The sequence below is a fragment of the Bactrocera oleae genome, chromosome 6 (genome assembly GCF_042242935.1).
Source record: "Bactrocera oleae isolate idBacOlea1 chromosome 6, idBacOlea1, whole genome shotgun sequence".
Lineage (NCBI taxonomy): Eukaryota > Metazoa > Arthropoda > Insecta > Diptera > Tephritidae > Bactrocera > Bactrocera oleae.
In genome coordinates, this window is record NC_091540.1 from 38068190 (window position 1) to 38091932 (window position 23743).

General features: G+C 35.2%; 3 protein-coding genes across 5 annotated transcripts in view; 2 read left to right on the top strand and 1 right to left on the bottom strand.

Moving 5' to 3' along the window:
• Positions 1-2358, top strand: part of LOC106622168 (tight junction-associated protein 1) — a 135479-nt gene extending 133121 nt beyond the window's left edge. Inside the window, exons 3-5 of one of the 2 annotated variants that reach the window (XM_070110980.1) lie at positions 575-658; positions 1833-2031; positions 2156-2358. In XM_070110980.1, coding sequence (XP_069967081.1) covers positions 575-658; positions 1833-2031; positions 2156-2250 — 378 coding nt within the window. In that variant the 3' untranslated portion in view covers positions 2251-2358. Of the gene's footprint in view, positions 1-574; positions 659-1832; positions 2043-2155 lie in introns of those variants that run through there. The other variant, XM_036364805.2, reaches the window with a different exon arrangement.
• A 672-nt stretch (positions 2359-3030) lies between these two features.
• Positions 3031-13665, top strand: LOC118681175 (serine-rich adhesin for platelets). Of its 2 annotated transcripts, none has more exons than XM_036364793.2 (3): positions 3031-3154; positions 6537-7789; positions 9042-13665. In XM_036364793.2, exons 2-3 carry the CDS (start codon positions 6566-6568, stop codon positions 11010-11012), a joined length of 3195 nt encoding a protein of 1064 aa, XP_036220686.2. In that variant the 5' UTR covers positions 3031-3154; positions 6537-6565; the 3' UTR covers positions 11013-13665. The 2 variants fall into 2 exon arrangements, with proteins under 2 accessions (XP_036220686.2, XP_069967074.1); XM_070110973.1 differs by lacking the exon at positions 3031-3154 and having other exon boundaries at positions 6542-6683; positions 6742-7789.
• Positions 13666-21351: 7686 nt separating this feature from the next.
• Positions 21352-23534, bottom strand: ImpE2 (Ecdysone-inducible gene E2). Its single transcript, XM_014241263.3, has one exon. The coding sequence runs from the start codon at positions 23245-23247 to the stop codon at positions 21601-21603; it is 1647 nt and encodes a 548-aa protein (XP_014096738.3). The 5' UTR covers positions 23248-23534; the 3' UTR covers positions 21352-21600.
• Positions 23535-23743: the final 209 nt, after the last annotated feature.

The window sequence follows — 23743 nt, forward strand, 5'->3', positions numbered from 1 at the left end:
TTTACTGCAATTGTTGACTTTGTGTTATTAAAATAATCTACGAGCATTCCTTCTCAACATCTGAACATATGAACATGTGCTCTGACAAGTATTTCGCATTTGGTTAGATGAGAATTTTTGCTCCATTTGAAGGATTTGGGTCAGTCGCATATGAACTTACAAGTGCCACTGCACATTTGGCATATGTGTAGTAAAGGTTTCACACGCTGGGAAATTATTTGTGGAAAATCGTATCTATATTTATTTATAGACGGAGAGTGTGAAAAATGCAAGTATACTTCTGTGTACACATGAAGGCAAGCATTGTTGCAAGTGCAGTGCTAAATTAGTGCGCTTGCTCATACGACCCGGCACATTTAACTTACACGTGTAGCTGGGATAACGTGTCTTTGGAGACGATTTTGTTTAGCTTAATGTGCTTCTTAGCTTTCAATAAAAGTGCTTTAAATATTTACGACGATAGGATGGAAATGTTATATGATGTTACGCTATAAAATTCTACCATATTTGCAAATTCTATCAAATTTTGATAATTTTAAATGCATTTTTTGACAACGATGTATTTTTTTTTCAGGAACGCTACAAGTCGGATATAAATTTAGCAATACAATTACTGCAGTGTAAACCAGATAGTTTCATGCCACAAAAAGTATCATCGGTAAGTAAATTCAATTCTCAATATGAAGAGTAATTGCATATAAGTTTGAAATTAAAATTGTTATGATCTTATTAAATAAGTAAAAGAGAACTGTAGTCAGGCATATTAGGATAATTAGAGTATAACCATATTTCGTTTCAAATCACAATATATTAATCGATATAGTCTCTCATATTAATGTTAGGATATACTAACTATTGTTTATAGAATAAGGAAGAGGAAAGAGACGATAATCAATATATACTGATTCAAATTGGTTTAATAAAATATAGCTCTTAATTAATTCATGGTATCTAATATTATAATAATATTTAAATTTGCATACTATAACTGCACATATTTTGAAAGACAGAGATATATATGTAATTTAATGTAAATGTTACTTGGGCCATGCAGATGTTTTTTAATATCCAAAGGGAAAAGTATATACCATACATACATAGTACATAAGTATGTATAAATTATAAGTGCGCCGAAATGAGTCGATTTAGCAATGTCCGTCTGTATATACGCGAACTAGTCTCACAGTTTTTGAGATATTTGTCTGCAATTTTTAACCAACACCATCTTTTCTCACTATAAGCTGCTCATTTGTTGGAACCACCGGACAAATATAGCTGCCATACAAACTGAAAGATCGGAATCAAGTACATGTATGGAAAGCATTTTCATTTGATGAGGTATCTTCATGACATTTGGCATTTGGCATAGATTATTATACCAGGCATTGCTAAAATTTCCGAACATATTGTTCAGATCGAAGCACTATATTTTATAGATGCCATCCAAGCTGGCCGATTAAAATTAGAATAAAGATCTTTTTATATCCTTTTATGCTATAAAAAGTGTACCTGTGAAGGGTACAACAAATGTAACTTGGCCTTTGATGACCCTTTCTGAAATATTGTAATTGGCATAATTATAGGAATTAGAAAGTTAAAATATTTTAGCAATATATTTCATGAAGATATTTTCAATGTCGCCTACGAAAAGGTCTGATAATAAGTTTTTAACTAGGTAAATTTTTAATATCACAACTAAGGATAAGAATTTTTTTTTTAATTACAAAAGTGAAATGATCAATTTAACAGCGAAAAATACATTTTTTCCGAAATTGAACTGATGGGCTTTTATTTCGATATATGTTTCTCTCTTCCTCACTATCATATTACAGTTACCGATTGATATACAGTCGAAAGTATCAGCCTACATGCGTCTGGAGACTAATTCACACTCTGATTCGGAAGGTAGCACTAGCGGCGTGGGTACCGCCACCACAGCTTCCTATAAAGTGCTTCCAGCATCGGACTCTCCGCCACCAACAGCGTGCCCCTTTCCACCTACTGCAATGGTATACTCAATGCGGGGGCTTGGTAAGTGTTAGTAGACCTTGATTTTAGTTTTTATTAATAATTTTTTTGTTTCTCTTGTATTACGTTGTTATATTTATTGTTGTTTATTTTAATCAATTCTTTTTTTCTTTTTACTCTTATTTAGCATGTTTTTGCTTTATTGGGATATTTAAAAGCACTATAATTCTTTTTACTGGAATTTATTTTATTGTACTTCGTTTTTTTTTTTGTTTGCGGTAGCATTTTCTGATATGAGTGATCCACTACTTATCCTACTGCCAATAACTGTTTTCTGGCTAACTATAACTAATTTCAAAAAAGAGATTCTCAAAAAAAAATTGGATATTAATTGCCTATAATTTATAATAAATAGTAGGTTTTTAAGTAAATAACTTCCCAAAAATTCCAAAAGTGTATTAATTATAAGAGCTCTGCTCTTTAATGTTTGTATGTGGGAATGAACACTGTACGAGTAAATCACATACATTCAACCCGAAAAATCAGATTCTAAACTCCAGTATATACTAAATGGGCTGAAAAGTCTCTAGCTTAAGTTGTTTGTAATAGTATTACTAATCGAGTTAGTCAATGAAAATAATTCCATGTGCATCCCAAAAAATACTGGCTAAAACCTGTTGAATTTTCGGACGATTTCCACCCCATCAGCGATTCAGGTGTAATGATGTATACGTTTTTCATCTTTTGTTACATGGAAGATTGATCTACACCGTTTTTTGAAATACCAACGATGTTACTAGATATATAGATTGAGAGTTGCGGAATGCACTGCGACCTGTGGTCAATGCATTTCATTTTACGGGCACCTAACACACTTTTCTGAATTTCCGCGATGTTTTCTGGTGATAAAAACTATAAAATGCACTCCTTGAGATGCATCATATCTGCAAATAAGGTCACGATAAGACTCAGGACAGGATGATATCCCATCAAGAAATTATGTTTTATCAAAATATTTTTACTTGAATTTTATTTTTTTCATTGTAAACAGAAATAGCAACACTTTGAGAGCTGCAAATTTTTAATAGTCCATTTGGGACCTTAAGGATGCTTCGTTTGAAATGCTGGTTCAAAACGTTTCTTATACTGAGCATTACATTAAGGAGATCGAAAAACTGACCGAATCGTACGCAAAAACAATAAAAACAGTTTTCCGCGAATTGATTGCGCAAAGAAAAAATATTATTTTTGAAAGCACTCTAAATTTTAATTTCATACACAACAGTGTATACTAATATTGTTGTAGTGTTTATACCATATACATATGTATATAATCTTCGCTGACATATATTTTTATTAACGAGTTTAGTAACACTTTTATTTGCAACAGAATTATAAGGCGATCTGCTCAATATCCGCAGACATTGAACTTTATGGGTCAACTCTTGATCCAAGAAAATACATTTTTTTATAAATATACTACGTTATCAAACAGAAATCACTCATAATGATTTGGCAAAATACCGAAATAGAAATTATGAATAATTGTTGTTCCTTATTATTATTGTTGCCATCAATTTACGACATTTTGTAATTAATGGATATTTATTTATATTATTATTTCGAAATAAAGTTTGTTGTTTTTCTTACTTTGATATTACAATTACTATATTTAATATGTTAATTAGTGCTTTTTTAATTATTTGTTTAAGTTTTTTTTTTTTTTCAAGCAAAAAATTAACAAAAACATGTGAGAAAGGCTAAGTTCGGTTGTAACGCAACATTTCATACTCTTGCAACTTGCCAGGATCAAAGAAGGGGACATACCTTCATAATTTTAAGAAAGCTTTTCCCCTTAATTTCACACATTCGACCAACCTTAACAGTTTAAAGACAAGTGAGAAGTCAGAAATCACTATATAGGGTATATTGGGGCACAAAAGGTCCGGGCTGATTGCACAAACCTTGAACATTACTCAGGTATACTCGAGAACATATTTTTAAGCAATTTTATAAATATATAACACACACATTGACCGATATATTCGGCATAAGGTTTGACGAAATAACGGAAATCATTATATGTATGGGAGTTAGGGTATTTGGACCAGTTTCACATATTTTCGGTATTAAACTGTTTACCATATATTCAATATTATATAAAGCCAGCCGTATTTTATATATTCTTATCATTACCACATATTATCAACAAAAAAGTATGCTCTCTGAGTTTCGTTAAGATACCTCACATACCATCACCAATATATAACGAGTAACGGGAACTAGATGTTTGAAAATCCTGATATTAGTTTTATGGTCTGAGGGCTAGAGCAGTTTTAGTCCGATTTGGAAAATTTTTGGTTGTAATGTGGAACACCTCAAACGCACTATTCGGGAAAAGTTATCCTATACTACTGAAAAGTGAAAGATTGAAATTGTGTTATATGAGAAGTAGGTGTGCCCATTTTCTCTCCCTAACATGGGAATGTCAGGATGATGTTATATATCGATTTTGGTTGAAATTGGTCGAGTAGGTCCCGATATATGGCTTTTCACCAAAAGATGGACCACGCCTATCGTCCAAATATGACACGGGCTCCTACAAAGCCCTTTTGTACCATCCCGGCGGTAAAATTTTTTATAGTTATTGATTTATCGCGCATTTAGTGGTTTTTAACAAAATTGTTATTTGGGTAGTGAGCGGGTTATAAAACAATTTCATCCTTTTACACACTTGACAAGGGTACCAAAGAGATAAATGCTGAGCAAATTTGATTATTATAGTTTGAAAGGTTTAGGAGATATGTACATTAAACTTATTGGAATCTATACTTATCTATCTTATTGTGGAGCTTAGTTATGGCACTTTATACGTTTTCAATTAATCTCGTTCTGTGGACGTGACAGTGATCCGATTACGCCTATTTACGAACTTGTCGCCCCGATTCGACAGTCAACCGGATTTCAACTCGTCTCGCCATCCTGATCATTTATATACACACTTATATAACTCCATATCTATCTCGATTAGTTTTAGCTGTTACAAACATTCGTTAAATGGACAAAACTATTATATCAATTGATGGAGCTTTAAATTAATTTAATTTGTTTTTTTATGGAACTATTCACTATTGTTTTCTTTTATTCGTAATTTGTAATTAACTCGTAATACAATATTGAAATAAATTCATTTATCATTTGTTATGCTAGTTTTTTATTGTGCATACACTCTAACGGGAAAAAATGTTTGTATTTTTGTTTTTCAATTAAAATATTATACTTTTCAGTTTTTTTTTCATTTTTGGCGACATATTTAATATCAATTTGTGTACATGGTTTGTTCAAAAAGTATCGCAAATTTTGTATTTATTAAGAAAGTGTCTATTTATTCAGGAATATCTATTGTGGCCCCTTCAAAGTAATCACTCCTAGATATAGCGTTTTCTTCCAATCCTCAAAGCAATTAAAAAGTAATTTTTTGTGATCTTGTTGAGCTCCTCCATCTATGCAGTTTTTAACAATCGTAGCGTAGGGTCGTCTTTTCATGGGCCTCTTCAGTTTTTGGAACGGGTCAGGTCTGGGGAATACGGTATGATTATTTCTTTTTTAGCCAAATAATTGAGCACGAGTTTCGCGTAAATTGCGCATAACTTGCCGGTAATATTCTCTATTGATCGTATGACCGTTTGGCAAGAACTCATGAGGCACGACGCCCCTACAATCGAAGAAAACTGTGAGCTAAGCCATCACATCCGACCGAACTTGGCGCGCTTTTTTGGTCTTGGCTCATGCGACAGTTTCCATTTGGATGATTGAACTTTGGTTTCCACGTCATAACCATAAACCCATGATTCGTCACTAGCCATGACCTTCTGGAGCAGATCTGAGTCGTTGCGGACTCGGTCCAACATCTCCTGAACAATGTCAACGCGGCGCTGTTTTTAGTTAAATTGAGCAATTTTTGCACAAACCTCGGGGCGACCCGACTCATACCCAATCATTGGTTAAAATCGAATGGCACGAGCCAATCGATATGTTTAAATCCTCAGTAATTTCTATAATGGTCATCCGACAATTGGACAATACTATTTTTCTCACTTCAATATTGTTTTCGTCAGTTGTTAACGTGCTCGAGCGTCCGTCACATCTACTCGACCCTGTGAGAACATTTGTTACCACCGATAAACGTTGCCTTTGTCCAAAGTAGCTTCACCATATGCCGCAGTCAACATTCGGATTGCGTCCGCGCACTTAATTTGGCTTTGCACACAAAATTGTATACAAATTCCTTGATCCATTTTTTAGGAAAGCAAAAATCGAGGACGAACCAAAACGCGTCTAAGCAAAAGAACTGTCAAAAATTAACTAAACATTCAAAATGGGCTAGTCAGCATAAGTAAGGGAAATTTACCAACATAATGCAACAAAACAATCGAAAATCGAATACACGTAGCCCGCGAAAATTCAAAATTCGCCAAAAATTTTTGAACAAGCCTTGTATAAACTGATTAATTTACTTTGTACAATTAATAACAAAAATTTCATATTTTGCCCGCCCTCCCCTTTAGATGCTAAACGGACTTCAACGGATTCCAATATGAATCTCAGCAATAATAACAGTAGTAGTAACAATAATAACAATGGCAATAATGACAACAATAATATCAAGGAGCCACTTCTAAATAACAACATAACAACCACCAATAATAACACCTGTGAGTCCAACACCGATCTTAATACTGATATTATTACGAACAGCAATAACACCAACAGCAACCCCATAGCAAATTCATCGCCCCACAACAATAGTAATTCAAACGATCCCGATATGATTTCACCCATTATTATGGCAAAGTTCCTCGAGGACGAACTGAAAGCGAGTCAAGTTAAGCACTGCGACACTTGTCAATGTTCCAAACAGGATCTCACGGTGCTGGCTGACGTCTCGCGGTCCTATACAGTTTCCACGCAAACTCCGTTCCAACTGCAGCTCGCCGGCGGTACTCTTAACGAACCGCTCACACAATTGTGCCTACGTTGTCATAGCAATTTGAACTCACCTTCACGCACCAACAGTCCCTATCTGATGAAATTGGTGAAATCCAGTGATTCTGTGATTTCGGAAACGAAAAGTTCTGTATCGGATCTCAACGATATGGATAAATTGTTTACGCCAGCCAAAAAGGACGATTTGATGGTGAATCCCATATTGGGACATCATCGCTTGTGTGATCGTACGGCTGGCAGTGGTGCTTTGCAACATCAAAACAGCATTGCGGCGGCCAAGTTGAGCACCACCTTACTTTATCCAACCACACATTTGGGTACTTATGGGAATGAGAAGTATTTATTGGAGACGAGTAATAGCCTTGCAGCTGGTATGCAGGTGAAGAATGGCTTTCAGCGCCGCTTCCTGGAGGGTGGGGGCACTGCGCTGGAGTTACTAAATGCCGCTATTGGTAGTGGCAGTAATGCTACAATTCAAAATATTGCCAAGAAAGTGACGGATCAAGTAACACCAAAATCAGTAGGCAATGATGAGTTGGATGACGAGGCGAAACCTTTGCTCAGCGCAAGCTCACAATCTAATTTACTGGATTATGGTAGATTAAAACCAAGTGTGGGCATAGAGTTAGCTGAGCCTGCAATGGAGCAGCAAATGAAATCACCAGCGAGTGTATGTAGTGCCTCCGATCCTAAGCAAAATCTCATGAAATCTGGAATCACCGGCAGCGAGAATAGTCTGTGGAGCAGAACGAGTAGTTGCGAGGGCGCAAAGATGTTCGAGACCTTTAATAGGAATTTGATTAAAACCATCAAGGTAAGTAGAACCAACACATTGCTGACTAAGTACTTACAGTGTTTAAAAGTGAAGAGCATATACAAGAATTAATGAGATTAGAGAAATGTTTTAAATACAATGATACCAAGACTAGAAAAGTGAGAGAGAAAGTTTTTGTGAAGAAATTTATTACATTGCTAACCGGCCCAACCGTTACCAACTTAAAACCCTTTTGTTTTAATTCGAGGCTATCTTTATTTACTTATAATTTAATACCATTAGGTGATGGATAGATACGTTAATGTACAAAATTGTTGCGTTCGTAGTGATGATAATCCACAAGCCATTGTTGAGACGCCGTTTTATCTTCAAAAAGTCACTGTTTGGTGTGTTCTATGGGCAATGATTCCCGGTCCATATTTCTTCAAAAATAAAGCCGGCGATAATGTTACAGTCAATGGGGAACGCTATAGACCCATGATAAATGTATTATTTTTAGTGGGTTTATGTGCAGTCGCCAGTGTACGCAGATAATGCCGACAGGATTGACGGCTTGGGAGAAAATATTCGGCGCGTTATTGCTGACATACGGCAATTAGGCCTCTCCACTGGAATTTATTCCTGCCAGCCGCGGCGTTCACTTGCCCGAAATCATTTTTAAAATATAATGACAAACTCTTATTTTTATAATTAAGCTAAATTCATATCCATAACATTAAACTATATACGTTTTATTTCTTCATGAAAGTCACATATCTAAACTAAACACCCTTCAGTTGAATACAATATTCTCACAATATTACTAAAAAGACGTTCTTCCGGCTTCCATCTTTCTACGCGGACTTTATATAATATTAATAGTAAAGCTTCATTTAATTCTAATTTGTAATTAGTTTTGGTAACATCTAACAATGCGCTTTTGAGTAGATATTCTCGTTTTCGTTTTTAAAACTGCTTCCGTAAGCGAACAATCAAAGTAGAATATGTGAAAAATGTCTTCGAGGTGTTCCCAAAACATGAATAGTGGAGTATTAACGGTAATAGCTAGCTTTCTCCAGGCTTGCTAAAAAGTTAAATGGTGGTCGACTTTAATCAGATTCATCTCTGCTGAATTGGATAGAGATTATCTTCAAGACAATATATATGTTATTATGTAGACTAAGGGCGAATATAAAGAGGTTATTAAGATAAGAAGTTTTTGTTAAATGACACTTGACCACTTAGGCACTGTAAAACCACGGTCATAAATTAAATGTTAAACTTATATATATTTAATTTTCCTTCCTTACAGGCTGAAAACCCCAAAAACCGCGGACCACGTCTCTGCGCTATGCGTATACAACATAATGGGCAAAGCAATATATTGCTAGATAACATAGAGTCTATGGAAGCAGTTACGCCCATTATTTACAAACGGCGAGAGCGTCTCTTGGACGAAGAACTAGATGACATTAAGGACATCATAACTTCCAACGCAACAAATATTTCGAGTACAGAAATAGTAGCAGCGCACCAAGCAGAAGATGCAGACGTCGGTTATACCACGGATGCAGGAAATGAAAAGTTGACAGATGTCATTACCATACAAGCGGATGCATTAGAAAATAATACCAGCACGCAGGCGCATCACAATGAAACTGACCTACAGTGTGGAATGCCTGAAAACGAACTGAGTCCAAACAGCTGTGTGGTAACAAATAATACCCCAAATGAACGATTAGGTGACGTAAGCGATTGTAGAGAAACCTTTACTGCTGATGGTGCAACAGCAGCACTTATAGACCTAACGGAAGTAGCCATTATTACAAGTGATAAAACAGCAGTACAAGCAGATCAACTCAACACGGCGCCAGAGGAAAAAGTGCAGGAAAAGCGAAATTCGCTCACTTCAAAGTCGAATGTAACGCCGACGATCAGCGTATTGGATATAGCGCTTGCGCAAACTTCATTAGACGTCACGGGAGCAACTCAAATGCGTAACGATCCAGTGAGAACTGTAAGTAGTGCTCAGCAAATGCAGAAGCCAAAGCATACAAGCATCTATCATTCACTGCAAAATGAGTCCGGCTCCAAGACCTCACACAATTCCAAGTCCTGCACACAGTCGAGTTCTATAAGTGATGCTATTGACATTCAAGAGAGCATTATGTTGCGGCGTCAACAGCTCAATCGTGTGGCCGAATGGGTGCAAAGTAATACGCAACAGCTGGAGCAGCAACAACAGCAACAGCAGCAGCAACAACAGCGCATACAGCAGCAACAACAAGCACTGAACTCTCTGAACAATTGCGACTCCTCAGCTGGTACAGATCGACAATCATCATTTTCAACACTAGATCCACTGGACTCGGTCTCCATGGAGAAACTGTCAATGGATTCGGGGTATAAAACTACGCCACAACCGCACACAAATGGCTCCCATCAGCCGTTAGATGACGCGAATAAGTCTACAGAAGACTCACTCTCACCTAAAACTGATACGAACTCTAGTCTTAACAACAACAACTACAAAAATAGCGCACTTCTCAATCACTTCCCATCGGACAGCATCAGCAAACAGCTGACCATGCACGTCTACCCCACAAACACATATTTTCGACGTACCACACGTTCCGGCCTACCTGTGGCGTACACCACACCTGATCCGAATGCCTCCAATGCTGAGACTTTCTTAAATAACTACAATAATAATAACAACAACAACAGCGCTTGCAGCACAACACCAACGCTGCCCGATCAGCCTACTTGTGATATACTCAACTACAAATACTATCCCAGTGATACGGATAAGACACGCGCCATAAGCGCCGAACTCCATACCACCACCAAGCACGTGGACATTGCCCAAATGGAATACAATGTTAAGCAATTCTTGCTCAAGCAGAACGAATGGTCGATGCGCACCAGCAACACTCGTGGCGGTCGAGGCGGCATCAACACGTCGGCATCCAACTTGAGCAGCGCCAACTCACAAGTGACGCTTAGCAGCCAACGTACGCAAACCACAGCGAAGACATTGCGGCACTTGAAGCTGTTTAGTGGAGTTGGTGTGGGACCAGGTCTGGGTGCGAGGGTACAGCCACCTTTGATAAAGGATGCAGCGGCGGCGGCGGTGGCGGCGAAGGCAACGGGTTCGTTAAACAACCGCGACGAAGGAGAGCTCAAAGTGAAGGCGGCGTCGGCGAATGACGTCGAAGGTGTGAAAGTCACCGCAGCGGTAGCAGCAAACGCCTTGCCACAAAGGACTGAAACGAATTTATAAGAAAATTTAGAGGTTAAACTATTGTAATTGCAGCTTAAGCTTATATAAAATGTGCACACATACTACAAACAAACCAACGTACATACACAAATTTACACTAAGCTATATGTAATTAACTAGTTTTGTATTAACGGTGAATCAGTGCGAGCGTAAGGCATGCGAGAAGTCGCAAGAGCTTGCTAACGGAAGAAAGGAAGCGTTAAATTAACTAAGCTTAATTCCATAAACTCACCTAAATTAAAGTCAAATAATTTTTAACGCACCGCGTATATAAAGTCTGTACAGAATCAAGTCTTACTTTAATACCCACATGCATACGTAATAATTTTAGAATGAAAATGAAGAAAGTAGTCTCTATGTAAATATGTGGGTATATGATAATACACAAGAGCATACATTTGTATGGTTGTATATGGGACTTTCTATATTCAAGCCATTCTGAATTTTAATAAAAATATTTGTATTATTTTTTATTTAATTGATAAAAGTGTTATATGTAGAAGGCTGAAATATTGGGTATTATTCAATTTAGGTGTCATGGAGTACGATCAACTTCCTCCTATAACTCTTCAATACCATCTCTAACTTTTCGTTACCATTTTTGTAAGCGGTTTCTATCGAGAATTTTCGTGAGTGTATGCATAAGCCATTCGAATCATAAACCATTTAATTCTAACATTGCTTTCATTAACTTTTGATACTGTGCTTTGGTCAAGCCATGACGTTTTGTCTAACACAGAATCTCCTATAATAACTTGTCAGTGTCAGTTAACTCGATCAACCTCCTTTAAAGCTCATCTATAATAATATTGGCGATTTGTTTAATGTTTTCATTCGCAACAATCTCGTTCATCGTTTTTATTGCTTATATATCTTGTATGGAATTAGGAAATCACTTGTGAATTGCTGCTTCGGTTGATGTAGAGCCATTTTTGGTATCAGCAGCATTTATTTTTTATTAAAAATCGTATAATGTTTCGTTAACACACATATCTCCTTCTAGCCCATTTCTTCAGAATACTAAAACTTGAATCACTTAAAAAGCTGCATCTTACAAACCAATTGTTCGACAGAATTTCATATCTGTGTAAAAAAACGTAAAATTAATTAATGATCTTTAAATTATTTGCTTTGTTACTCAATCATCTTTCGATCACTGATTAATTGATCAGGTAGTTGGTAGGTTGAATGTGAAACCACCGGGACTAAAATCCCCTCAATCTATAATAACCTCCCTGAACCATCCTGAGCTCATGATGAAGTTCATCAGTACAAAAAGATTCATTTGTGCCACCTACGAGACCTTGTCAAGAATGCCCCGGCCAAAGTTCTTTCATAAAGCCCTAAAAGACTTAGTGATTTCAAAGCCGCTTGGCTATCTATGTACACAAATTTATTTCTTGCTGTAAAGACACTCTTTGTGAGAACAAGAAGAATTTCTCTAGTCTTCTTCTTCTCTCCCATTGGAAGATTAGTTAGTTAATCAAAACATAAAAAGATATATTAAACGTGAACACTAAGAAAACACAGTTGATTTTAGAATGGAAAGACCCATATACTCGAATATACTCCATTAATAACTAGATAAACTCCACGCGCCTAAAATATAATACATATACATATTCGTTTAAATATGAATGTGTATATGTAATTGATAGCTTCCGTCTTCTACCCAGCCCTGCCTAATAAGCCCTGCCCTTCCGTACGCGTTAGGAAGCGCTGAAAATGTTATAATTCCATTTAATATTTATGAATGTAATCGACTTAAAATAAAGACGACACATAATTATTACAATTAAACCTAAATATATACAACCATATATAGATGTAAATCGTAAAAAGGCAAATATTATAAATATAGTAGCTATGAAAGTAACGAGAACAAAAATACAGCTAAATCGTCCAAAGAAAACTAAGATAACTTTAAAGATATACATACATACTTTATTTAACTAAAAGTAATCTATATAAATCAATATATACATACATTTTCATTGAAGTTTCGGCTTTTGCAAATACTCGTACGCTTAAAAAATAATCAAAGCAACAAAAAATATAGCTGAAAACATAACTTAACAAAATTTTATAGTGTTATGATATTTAAAAATATTTTGTTTTATTGGTTTGCGAACTGTTGAGTCACAAGCACATAGAAACTTAACTTAATGTAATAACATACTACTCTTTATGAAAGCTAAATTGCAAGGGCTTAGTTTATGTGAATTAACTTGGTCACACTGGCTAAGAGTGTATAATGTAGCTAGGAATTTTAAAAGGATCTCCTTTCGGGGTTTCTACTCCCTTCTTATTGTTCAAAAATATTCAACAATCAACGATAAACTTTTCCTTTTTCTAGCTCAATTATATTGTTTATCTATTGATTATAGCCAATAAGACTTGCACAAATATAAACAAGTAAAGAAGTCGAGCAATTATAACTATACTCTCGGAGTTTTTCCAAGTGTCAGCAAAAATGTTACATGAACTCAATATTAATTCCACTGGTCTACAGTGGTTTTGTTGCCAAATATATAAGATCGATTTTGGATATACTTGTTCTCACAATTCATGAAACTTTATGTATTTATAATGTCGGTTTTATTTTAAAAAATAAGTATAAATCGAGTAAACAGAGAGAAGAGTGTCGAAAACATTTGGTATATTTCAATAAAACTGTTTTTAGGAGCATTTCTTTTATAATTTTACATTTAACAATCTCTTTTTAAGGACCAACACTGCCATCATGCGGCGTTCCCATCAACTTTTATACCTAACATTCCGCACTTCCAAGCTACAATTTCCGGAACTCTGTAAATCTGTATCTTTCTTTAATTTCCGTGTTTGATGACCATTAAATATTCCACTTCTGGACTTTTCCTTACTAAGGTTCGGAAATTTTCTAGAAATGTAATTAAAACAATATTCTTGCACATCTACTGTTTTGAAGAATTGCTATAACATTCCTAACTCTTATCACTTATTATTGTAAATCACTGACATCATTTTCAGAAAATAAAAAAATTTACGCCAAATGTTTCACTTTCCCATTAACTTCTACTGGTAGATCATACCGATTTCTGGGAATTTTGCGACTTCATGATTCCATACTTCATGCCAATAACCATAATATAAGATAAGCAGTAATCGTAAAAACAGGAGCACATTTACCACTACTACTACTTTCATGATTAAATTCGTAATCTGGACACTTTGAAACATCATTTCTAAGATATCAACCACAAAAAAATTATTTCTTGTTTGTAGTTTTTTTCGATTGTAATCAACCATCATTATGTTGAGAATATGGGAGTTAGTAGAATGTATGGACCGACCTTATGCTACAAGAGGCACGAAGTTCATTATATTAAGAACATGAGGATAAATCAAGGTCAGGACCGACCTACTTTTGACTTCTAGATAAAATTCGCCTTTGACAATATTTCCATGGAATTTTATTAAGATAATCAGACAATTTACTCGGCATAGCTAACTATACAGTACACTAACTTAAATCATTATATAGCACAGACTGGGGTATCGATATACTCGGTAACAGATTAAGTGTGGCTTACATCATTACTTACGAAATTTGGAAGCTAGGGGAAGTACTTATCGATTTTTGTCAATCTTTGCACCTGGCCTCCAGCAAAATATATTCATATTTTTGGTAAAACGTCAGCCATATCCACAGGGGTCCTTTTGTTCCGTATATGTTAGGTAAGAATTGGCACATACTATAGACACTGTTTGCGCTAAGATTTTTTTCTGTCATCTGGAAATCAATTCGCCCCAGCTCAAAGCTATATCTGTTGATTAATGTTTTATATAATTTAATAATAACCGTATAACTAAAGGGTGCTTGAGCAGGTTATGAAATCTACAGAACTTCAATAAACTTAAACTCATGAGACTTCTCACGTATAAAATTGAAGTGTTAGGTACAATATGATGGGAATAGAGTCGCAAATCTATGCTGTGACCGGTATGAATCGCAAACATATGGCTAATTAGTTTTATCCATTTTATACCCCAAACAAGGTATATAAAGTTTGCCACGAAGTTTGTAACGCGTAGAAGGAAACGTCAGAAAGAATGATATATATATATATATATATACAAGATATAAATATGATAGGTATGAATTCTTTATACACATTGGAACGAGCCACAAATGTTTGAATTGTTTAGTAAAGAAATTAATTTATTTTAAAGGAAAGGTAGTTCAATTAATTTTCCTCTGAAATAAATTCATTTAAAATTTGACTTTTTTTCATTTTTAGTATCACCAGTATGCATTTAATGTTTGAGGCGAGACAGTTGCGAGAAATTAATGGCTCATAGTACTATACAGAGAGTAAACCGAGTATTTCCGTTTTAAAAACTACTCGTATCATTTTTGAACAGCAGTGAGCTGACTGAAATTGTTATGTTTTTGTGCGAACTTAATTAAAAACTGACTTTATGAATTCAAAATATTAGCTTGCTCGAGAACATTTTAGTGTGAAGAGCCTTCAACTTTCGATTTTATTTTATATTTATCATTATTTTTTTATAAAATCAGCTATAAACTGCGAAAGCTATAAAAAATTTCATATCCTCAGTACACATACATATATAATGGAAATGGTGTAAAGCAATATCAAACCCAAAGAAACAAAAGCAAAAATGAAACACATATACAATCACATTCATACATGTTTACGGTAGAAGTGTAAGTATAGGTCTGTATTGAATACGTAACCGTATTTGTACTAGTAATAGCATTTGGTATTAATGGAATTTGCATTTGTCATACACATATTGTCGGTGTGCGAAGAATAAATTAAAAATTACAAAATCGTAAAAAATATCTGTGAAGTGCTTTAAGAGGAAGAACTAAGCAAACAAACCTTCAAGTATTGTATATTTTCATTTTCATAATAAAGTAAGTATGTGTGTGTATGTTAGCATGTGTGGAAATCTATTGATGTAATAATCGTTTTGAAAACAAAAATGTATTAATTAAAATGCAAGTAGTTACCTAAACCAAATTGCTCAATTAGTATCTCCTCCAACTTAGTTATTAGGCAAACTGTAAGCACACAAAAACTATATATGTATGTGTGTACGTTCATGCACGAACCAATAATACAAATATCGGTAAAGGCTTTTCAGATGTACCTATGAAGTAAGCAGTAATTTATTTACAACTACAACATATATGAATGTAACGAGAACTCATATAAAAAAAAAATAATCCAAAAACAAAACGAAAACTTAGAAAAAAGACGATAACCTTTAAAACAAATAGCTTGCATTGTTCGAAATGTGCGTATTGAATCCTTCCTATTGTATACCTTGACTTAGTAATACAAACGTTTTTCTTATATGTATTCGTATACACACACCGACACACACACATACGCATACCAAAGTAAATACTTAGCTAATATATGCCAAAGCCTGCAACTAAATAAATTGTAGTAACATTTGCTCAAGTGAAAAATATAATTGTACATACATATTTACTTGCAATCGCCTCCTCAATGCGTATTCCCATAACATACTACTTACATATATATATGTAAATGATATAAATTAATACAACTGCATAAATATAGCAAGCGATATTTAATTGTAAAATGAAATTGGTGTTCAAATGAAGTAAGGCAATTATTTGATACCTTTCGCAATATTTGTCCTTCAATTTGTTTCAGCACCTATTTTGTTGTCAACACATATGTACATGCATACAGACGCATATGTATGTAACCAAAATAAATTTATATATGTACGAATAAACTTATACTCACATATACACCTGCAACTATTCATACATACATACCAAACTTCGAAAGTGGAATTCACTTGGAATCATATGAAAAGCAACGCAAACAAATCATGAAACGGCTTCATTACTAAGAGTACTTGCATAAGTGCACACATACTTACATACATATGAGAGCTCACCTTCATATACATTTATTCAGGTTAAACTACATACTAAACCAGTTTAGCGAAAGCTTTTAATTAAAAAATTAGTTCGCCTTTTGAAAAATCAAATAGTTTTATCTTTCGTGCTCGAAATCTTTCGGTGCTACAGTTATAAAACAAACAATTCGTACACTAAATACAAAAGGATCACCACTCAAAAATTCCTAAAATCAATTTTTTTCCTTTTGAAATGATTAATTTTCGATGAAATAACTGTGATTATCACACTGTTATATGATGTCTTAACTCAAAAATGTCTCTTAATTTCTCTTTTAAACTATAATATTCGATTAAGACGCTCTTTATATTAGAAGACATTTTACATTATGAACGATGATTTGACTGTAAAATGTCAATAATTTTTACAGGAACTGTTTTTTGCTCTTCCTGAATATTTGTCATATTTTGAGTTGTGACTCGTTTGTAGTTATGTAGTGTGCGAATTATTTTGTGTAATATGCCAAATGTAGTGCCTTTGTACTTAACTTCAGAATTTGTATTGCATATTTTTAGGCGCTGATGGTGTGTTATTTTGCCAATTTACTGTCATATTATGGATGTCTACCGAAGGCATTAAAAATATAATTGAATTAATTTTTTTATGTTATAATCCCGAAAATTTTAAATAAAAGTTACTTTCAAAGCCAAATGTTTTTAGAACTTACATTTTTCGGGCTTGCGTACTTTGTGTTCTACCATTTTGAACTAAAGCTCGCACAGAGGCATCATCTTCAATACTTTAGAGCACTGGTCCGCAAATTTACACATTTAAACGATATAAAATTTATCAATTTTTAATTCTGAATTGGGATTAATAAAATTTAAAATTTCTACCATGAATTTAATAAATACAATTTTCAGTTTTAAATTTTTAATCCCAGACATATTAGATTAGAAATTAAAATTTTTTTAATTTTTAATTTCAAAAACAGAATTAATGATTGAAGACTTAATTTTATAATATAGATGTTGTGATTTAAAAATTTAAATTTCAAAATTTTTAAATTAAAAAATCGCAACACTGATGTCTACGATGTCACGTTAGAACTGAAAACGACCGCTAAACTGGAAAAATCATGAATATTAATTTTATTTAAAATACTGAAATTAATCAGAAATGTCCAAAAACCAAGTCAAGAATAAGAGATACAAATAATAACATGAATAATTATTCTATAAGATGAATAATTATAAACATGTAAAACTTTTCGGCGATTAATTTGGTTTTTGTTGAGATTATATTTCAAAAAATTTTGTTAGGTTTGTTTTCTGGCCTAATAATAAGGGCTACATACAATTATAACCGATTAAATAAAGTATTGTCATTCAGACAAAGTATACATATGTATATACAGCTATGGACAGAGATTTAACGCACTTTCTACATTGTGAAATACAATACTTAATAAAGTTACATTTAAAGAAAGTAAAACCGTTGAATTATACAGACACCATTTATTACTTTATTTATTACATTATTACCGAGAGTAGTTTTTTGTTAGACCAAACACAACTAATGACCGAAAACTATAACTGCGCTAAATCATTGTCCAATGAATTTATGACAAAATTTAACGAAAATAAATAAATAAAATCTGAATGAAAATTATAACAGTTATTTGGTTACGCATTTAAAGAGGCGAGAGAAACAGTATTGATCTACTAATAATAAATTCATGAAAATATCGATTCCTTACAAGTAACAGTAATGTTTCTAATTATCAATGCAAGTGCGCTAAATCTCTGTCATTAGTCGTATAGAGTGTACTATTTACTATAGTAAAAATAACTCCATTATATAATTATAATTATCCAATTTTGGTGAAATATGCATCGTTTGGTTCGACAACTTGCTAGTAGTTTAAAGGCAATTCCAAATCCTCGTTCTTATAAGCGAAAAACTGGGACAGCCGGTTTTCATAAGTTTCTCTTGAGTTGAGTTTTTCACCAATAAATCATTCGTCATAGACAGAAACATAAACAGGTAGTAATCACATGACGCCAAGTCTAAACTGAGTCTAAAATGGATGCACAAAAACAAGCCAACTAAGCGCCCGGAGCTTCCGGCGAGTCAATATGGATGTGTGCGGCCAAACTTGGCAGCTTCTGCACGATTGCTTCCTTCAGACGATCCGATTGTTGACAGTACATGTCCAAATACTGGGTATGGTCATTGGGGAGCAACTCATAGTAGATAATTTTCTACGAATCTCACCAAACACATAGCAAAACCATCTTGACCGCCAATCGCGGATTATACATCATTTGTGCCGGCTCACCACGATTCAACCACGATCGTTTTCAGTTGACGTTGTCGTAAGTGACCCACTTTTCATCACCAGTAAACATCCATTTCAAAAATGTATCACTTTTGTTGCGATTCAGCAGGGATTCGCAGATGAAAATTTGGTCCATGAGGTTTTTGCGTTAACTCGTGTAGCACAACTTCATCGAACTTTTTCTTAAATTCAGCCCAACTTAAATGGTTCCAGAAGATTTTTGGTTAAGCTCCTCGGTAATAGAAACAGTGTTTACATAGCGGTCGAATTCGACAATTTTCATTATTATGTCGATATTTTTGACAATTAGACTTCCAGTGCGTGACGTATATTTGACATCAAAATTAAATACTAATTACTTATTATTCGCACTTACTCGTATACAACGCGAGTACAATTACTAATGCCATCATCGTCTAAACTAAATAAACGAAATAAATATCGAAAAAGTAAAGTTCGGATCTTTGTGGGCGCTTGTGATTTTGCAACGAGCTTTAAACAACTGTAGACATTACATACTTTTAAGCTGATTTTAAAAGCATTTGGCATTTAACTGAAAGCACCGCTAATTTTATGTTTACTTCGAAACTCATTGAATACTGTACTAGTTGGAAGATGTATCAATATTATTTACAACAAATTTTTTTAATCACCAAATTCTTCGTATTAAATAAGACTTGTTATTCTAATTCAACATGTATAAATATATGAGTTAGAAGTATCTACCTATCGTGGTCAATCGCCCCTTCTGAAATCTGCTTGTATTGTATTTCAAACAATTATTAAATATCTTAAAAAACATTGTACTTATATACAAGAATTGCGAATAATTTGGCATGAAGTCTGTTAACATACTATTTATTATGTATTGTTTTTATAATTTGCTAGCAACAAAGTCCAATTCAGTTATACTAAAGCTAAAAACAAGCGTCAACTTCAATATACAAAGGCATAACATATATTATATATTTACATTATTCATTACCTACATATATGAGTATATACGAATATATACATAAATACAAAAATACATGTACTTACTACATACATATATTAAACTGTACTATTTGTAAAAAATACTTAGACAAATATTTTATATTTCAATGATTTATGAGTTGGCATTTTTCAAATGAAACTGATTTCATTTTGGTTTGTATGTTTATATTGCAAATCTGAACTCTACCTGCTCTAAACCACCTTAACATATAAGTGATTCAATAAAAATAATATATATGAGAATAATTACAACAATTTAATAAAGTATAAATAATGTATACAAAAAGTCGGAAGTAATTTTTAATTTAATATTAAGGATAAGTTCCAAAGAATGTAGATGCGAAGACAATTCGAGGCCCAATTTATACAATTCTGGTGGTGGGCGTCTTTCCACGCTTTGAATTTGTTTTATGCCATGCTTCTAGGATGTATGTAAAATGTATGTATGTAAAATTTCCTCAAAAACTAAGGCACTAGTTCGCGTATATACACACGGACAGACAGAGATTACAGTTAAGGCACTGACTATAAAAAAGATAGTAGAATTACTAACGAACTTAGAATTACATTCGAACACAGAGAGTATTCTTCGTTACATATATGCATCGTATGTAAATCGCATTTGCGTTAATTAGAATCTATGAGCTATAATATAAAATAATAAGAAACTAGCATACATAGTTTTTAATATAACGTTTTGTCAACACCTGAAATTATTTCCTTGCCATTGATCCTTACAAATTGTGAGAGTATAAAACTTACAGTTACACCTGAAATCAGCTCTTCCTTCCTTTTTTTCTTTAGTTTAAGTTATCATATACTACTGTGCCGTTAGCACCAAGACGGGGCGGGGTTTATTTTTGGGATAAAAAAAATTAAATTTCCCATTACGCTTCCTTTGCCAATTCTTCTTTATATATACAAAATGTACTGGAGGTTTTCCTTCTTGTTGGACCATTTGATATCTCCAAGTAATAAACGTAAATGATTAACCTTTACCCATTACCATGCCACACTTACAAATATGCAAAAGTAGAACTTCTGGTATTCGGTACTTTTAGCAAATGTGTACTGATAACAAGTTTATATAGTTATTAAATATTTATTGTTTTGGATTAAAATTACAGTCATGAATGAAATAAATAGAATTTAATGAGCTTACAATGATATCGCGCATAAAACTAAGTTTATAAATTAAAATTAAAATTTTGGATGAGGCTTTATAAGTGGCTTAGTAAATAAATCTTGGCCACTGCTACATTAGCAATTATAGAATGGCAATGCAGAAACTATTGACTTTGAGAACTTATAGTACCTTATAATAAGCGCAATTTTTCGATCTATACTACCTTCTTGGCCTTTTCAACATTCTTCCGTCCCTGCTGACTTGCGTCGTCTTCGACAATGATCAACTGATCCGTATTGCCATCCTCCAGGGAGTCGAGACCAACTTCGGCGCTGTTGCGCACTTCATTGTCGGACTGATCAACCTCTCCACCTTCCTCTCCTGGCAGCTGTTCTGGCTCTGCCACTGCATTTGTCAACTCATCTGTTTTGACCTCGTCAACTTTGTTGTCCACCTGTAAAGGGTCTGCAGATATAATGGAGCCAGCTGGAGCTGGTGCAATAGCCACTACGGTGCCACTAGTAGCAGCGGCTGGTGGTCGATTGCCGCCCTGCAAAAAGCTGATAATACCTTGGAAAGGACCTTGTTGAGCGGGATTGGGAGTAGCACCGGTAACTCCAACTGCACCCGCAGCTGGTGTATTGCCACCGACCAAATTGCTAATCAACGACTGTATGGGACCAGGAGGACGTTGTGTGGTTGAATCGGCAGTACTTAGCTGAACTTGTTGCTGTTGGCCACCCAAGCTCGATAGTGTGTTTTGAAATTGTGTACCCAAATTATTCGCAAACTGTTGAACGCCCTGGAAAGCTTGTGCGGTGGCATTTGCAACGCTCTGTGCAGCATTCTGGACCTGAGTTATAGCGTTTTGAGGATTCAGAAATCCGGGCAGTGTTGGTGCGGGTGTAGCAGGCTGATCAGCAGCTACTTGTACGCCTGGCGTTGCCAACTGCTGTTGTTGCTGTTGGCCAGACAGTTGTCCAAAAAACTGACCAAGCGGCGAATTTTGTATTAATTGTTGGACAAAGTTCTGTTGGGTGGTGGTTTGGGTGGGCGTAGCTTGTGTGGCGGCTGCAACAGCTGCTACCTGACGTAGTTGGTCGACAGAGGCAGGCGCAGGCTCATCGGCGATGATATCAACAACCGCAATGGGTTCATTGGAAACAAGCTGTTCCACAGCAACAGCATTTTGAGACTCAACAGGCAAACTGTCGATGACCAACGATTCGGATTTCAACTGGTCGTTGCTTTTTACATCATCTGCAGTATTCAACTCCGCGGCTGGAGCCTCAGGTGCATTGAAATATGCGACAGCGGCTTCGTAGGCTTCAGCCGGTACACCATTCTTCAGCTCGATATTGATTTCCTGCGCTTGTTTCAGTAGCTGCTGCGGTTCCTTGGCCTCCTGTATTTGCGTTGCCTCCTCAGCAATGGTTGCAGCCTGCAAGAGCTCACGATTCTCACCTAATATCGCCTGTTTGACTTCCTGTTGAATAATTTGCTCATCCTGCTGCCTTTCGCTTTCGCTTTCGAGCAAAGCATTAGCGGTTTGCAAATTATCTGCAGTTTCAACGGGCTCTGCTATTTCCTCAGCGATGTTTTGGGGTCCGGGAGCTTCGTTATTTTCTACGGTGGTTTTCAATTGTTCAGTTTCGCTAGCCTGTGGTACTGGTTGTGGCTTAATCTGCTCGGTTTCCAACTGCTGACCTTCTTGTACAATCTGCACTGGTATCAGATTCTCCTCAGCGGGAGCTGCAATTAAGTTTTCATTGCGACTTTGTCTATGTACAAGCCCAGCTTGCACGCTGACAACGAGTAACAGCAAGATAGTAGGCATCAAGCCGACCTTTGTAAACCGCATTTTCACTTGGCGCAATATACCAGTTGGTGGGTGTTAATCAGTTTATATTTTGTCGCAACAATCGCCTTGAATGCAAATCCAATATTTGTGGTTTTGTGTACGTTTTAATTAGCGAGTAGATATTTCAACACATAAATACAGCTAAATACAAACAATTTCACTCTTAACTAAAACGCGCCTACACCCAAAACAGCCAAATGGAGCGAACGAAGGAGTCCAAACCAATTTAAATAAGATGGAAACGTCGAATGTTGCTTCACTTTCAGCGCACGGCCGAAACTGTCTGATTTGCTGCTTCCGCGGCGCTTTTATACACGAAGCACCGTTTGTACAACGACATGGCACGCAGACGCAGTCCCCGCAACGCAACGTCAATGACAACGATGCGGCTCTAGCGCTCTCGTATGCTGAGTCCGAAGCCACGCCAAATAGCGAGAGCCAATGCAGCGCCAAAGCTAAAGCGCAAGCGTCTTTGCCGACAACTGGTTACGTAGCC

Coding starts and splice junctions, on each gene's coding strand:
- LOC118681175 (XM_036364793.2), top strand. CDS start 6,566: ATGAATCTCAGCAATAATAACAGTAGTAGTAACAATAATAACAATGGC. Junction 7,790..9,041: donor ATTTGATTAAAACCATCAAG/GTAAGTAGAACC, acceptor CCTTCCTTACAG/GCTGAAAACCCCAAAAACCG.
- ImpE2 (XM_014241263.3), bottom strand. CDS start 23,247: ATGCGGTTTACAAAGGTCGGCTTGATGCCTACTATCTTGCTGTTACTC.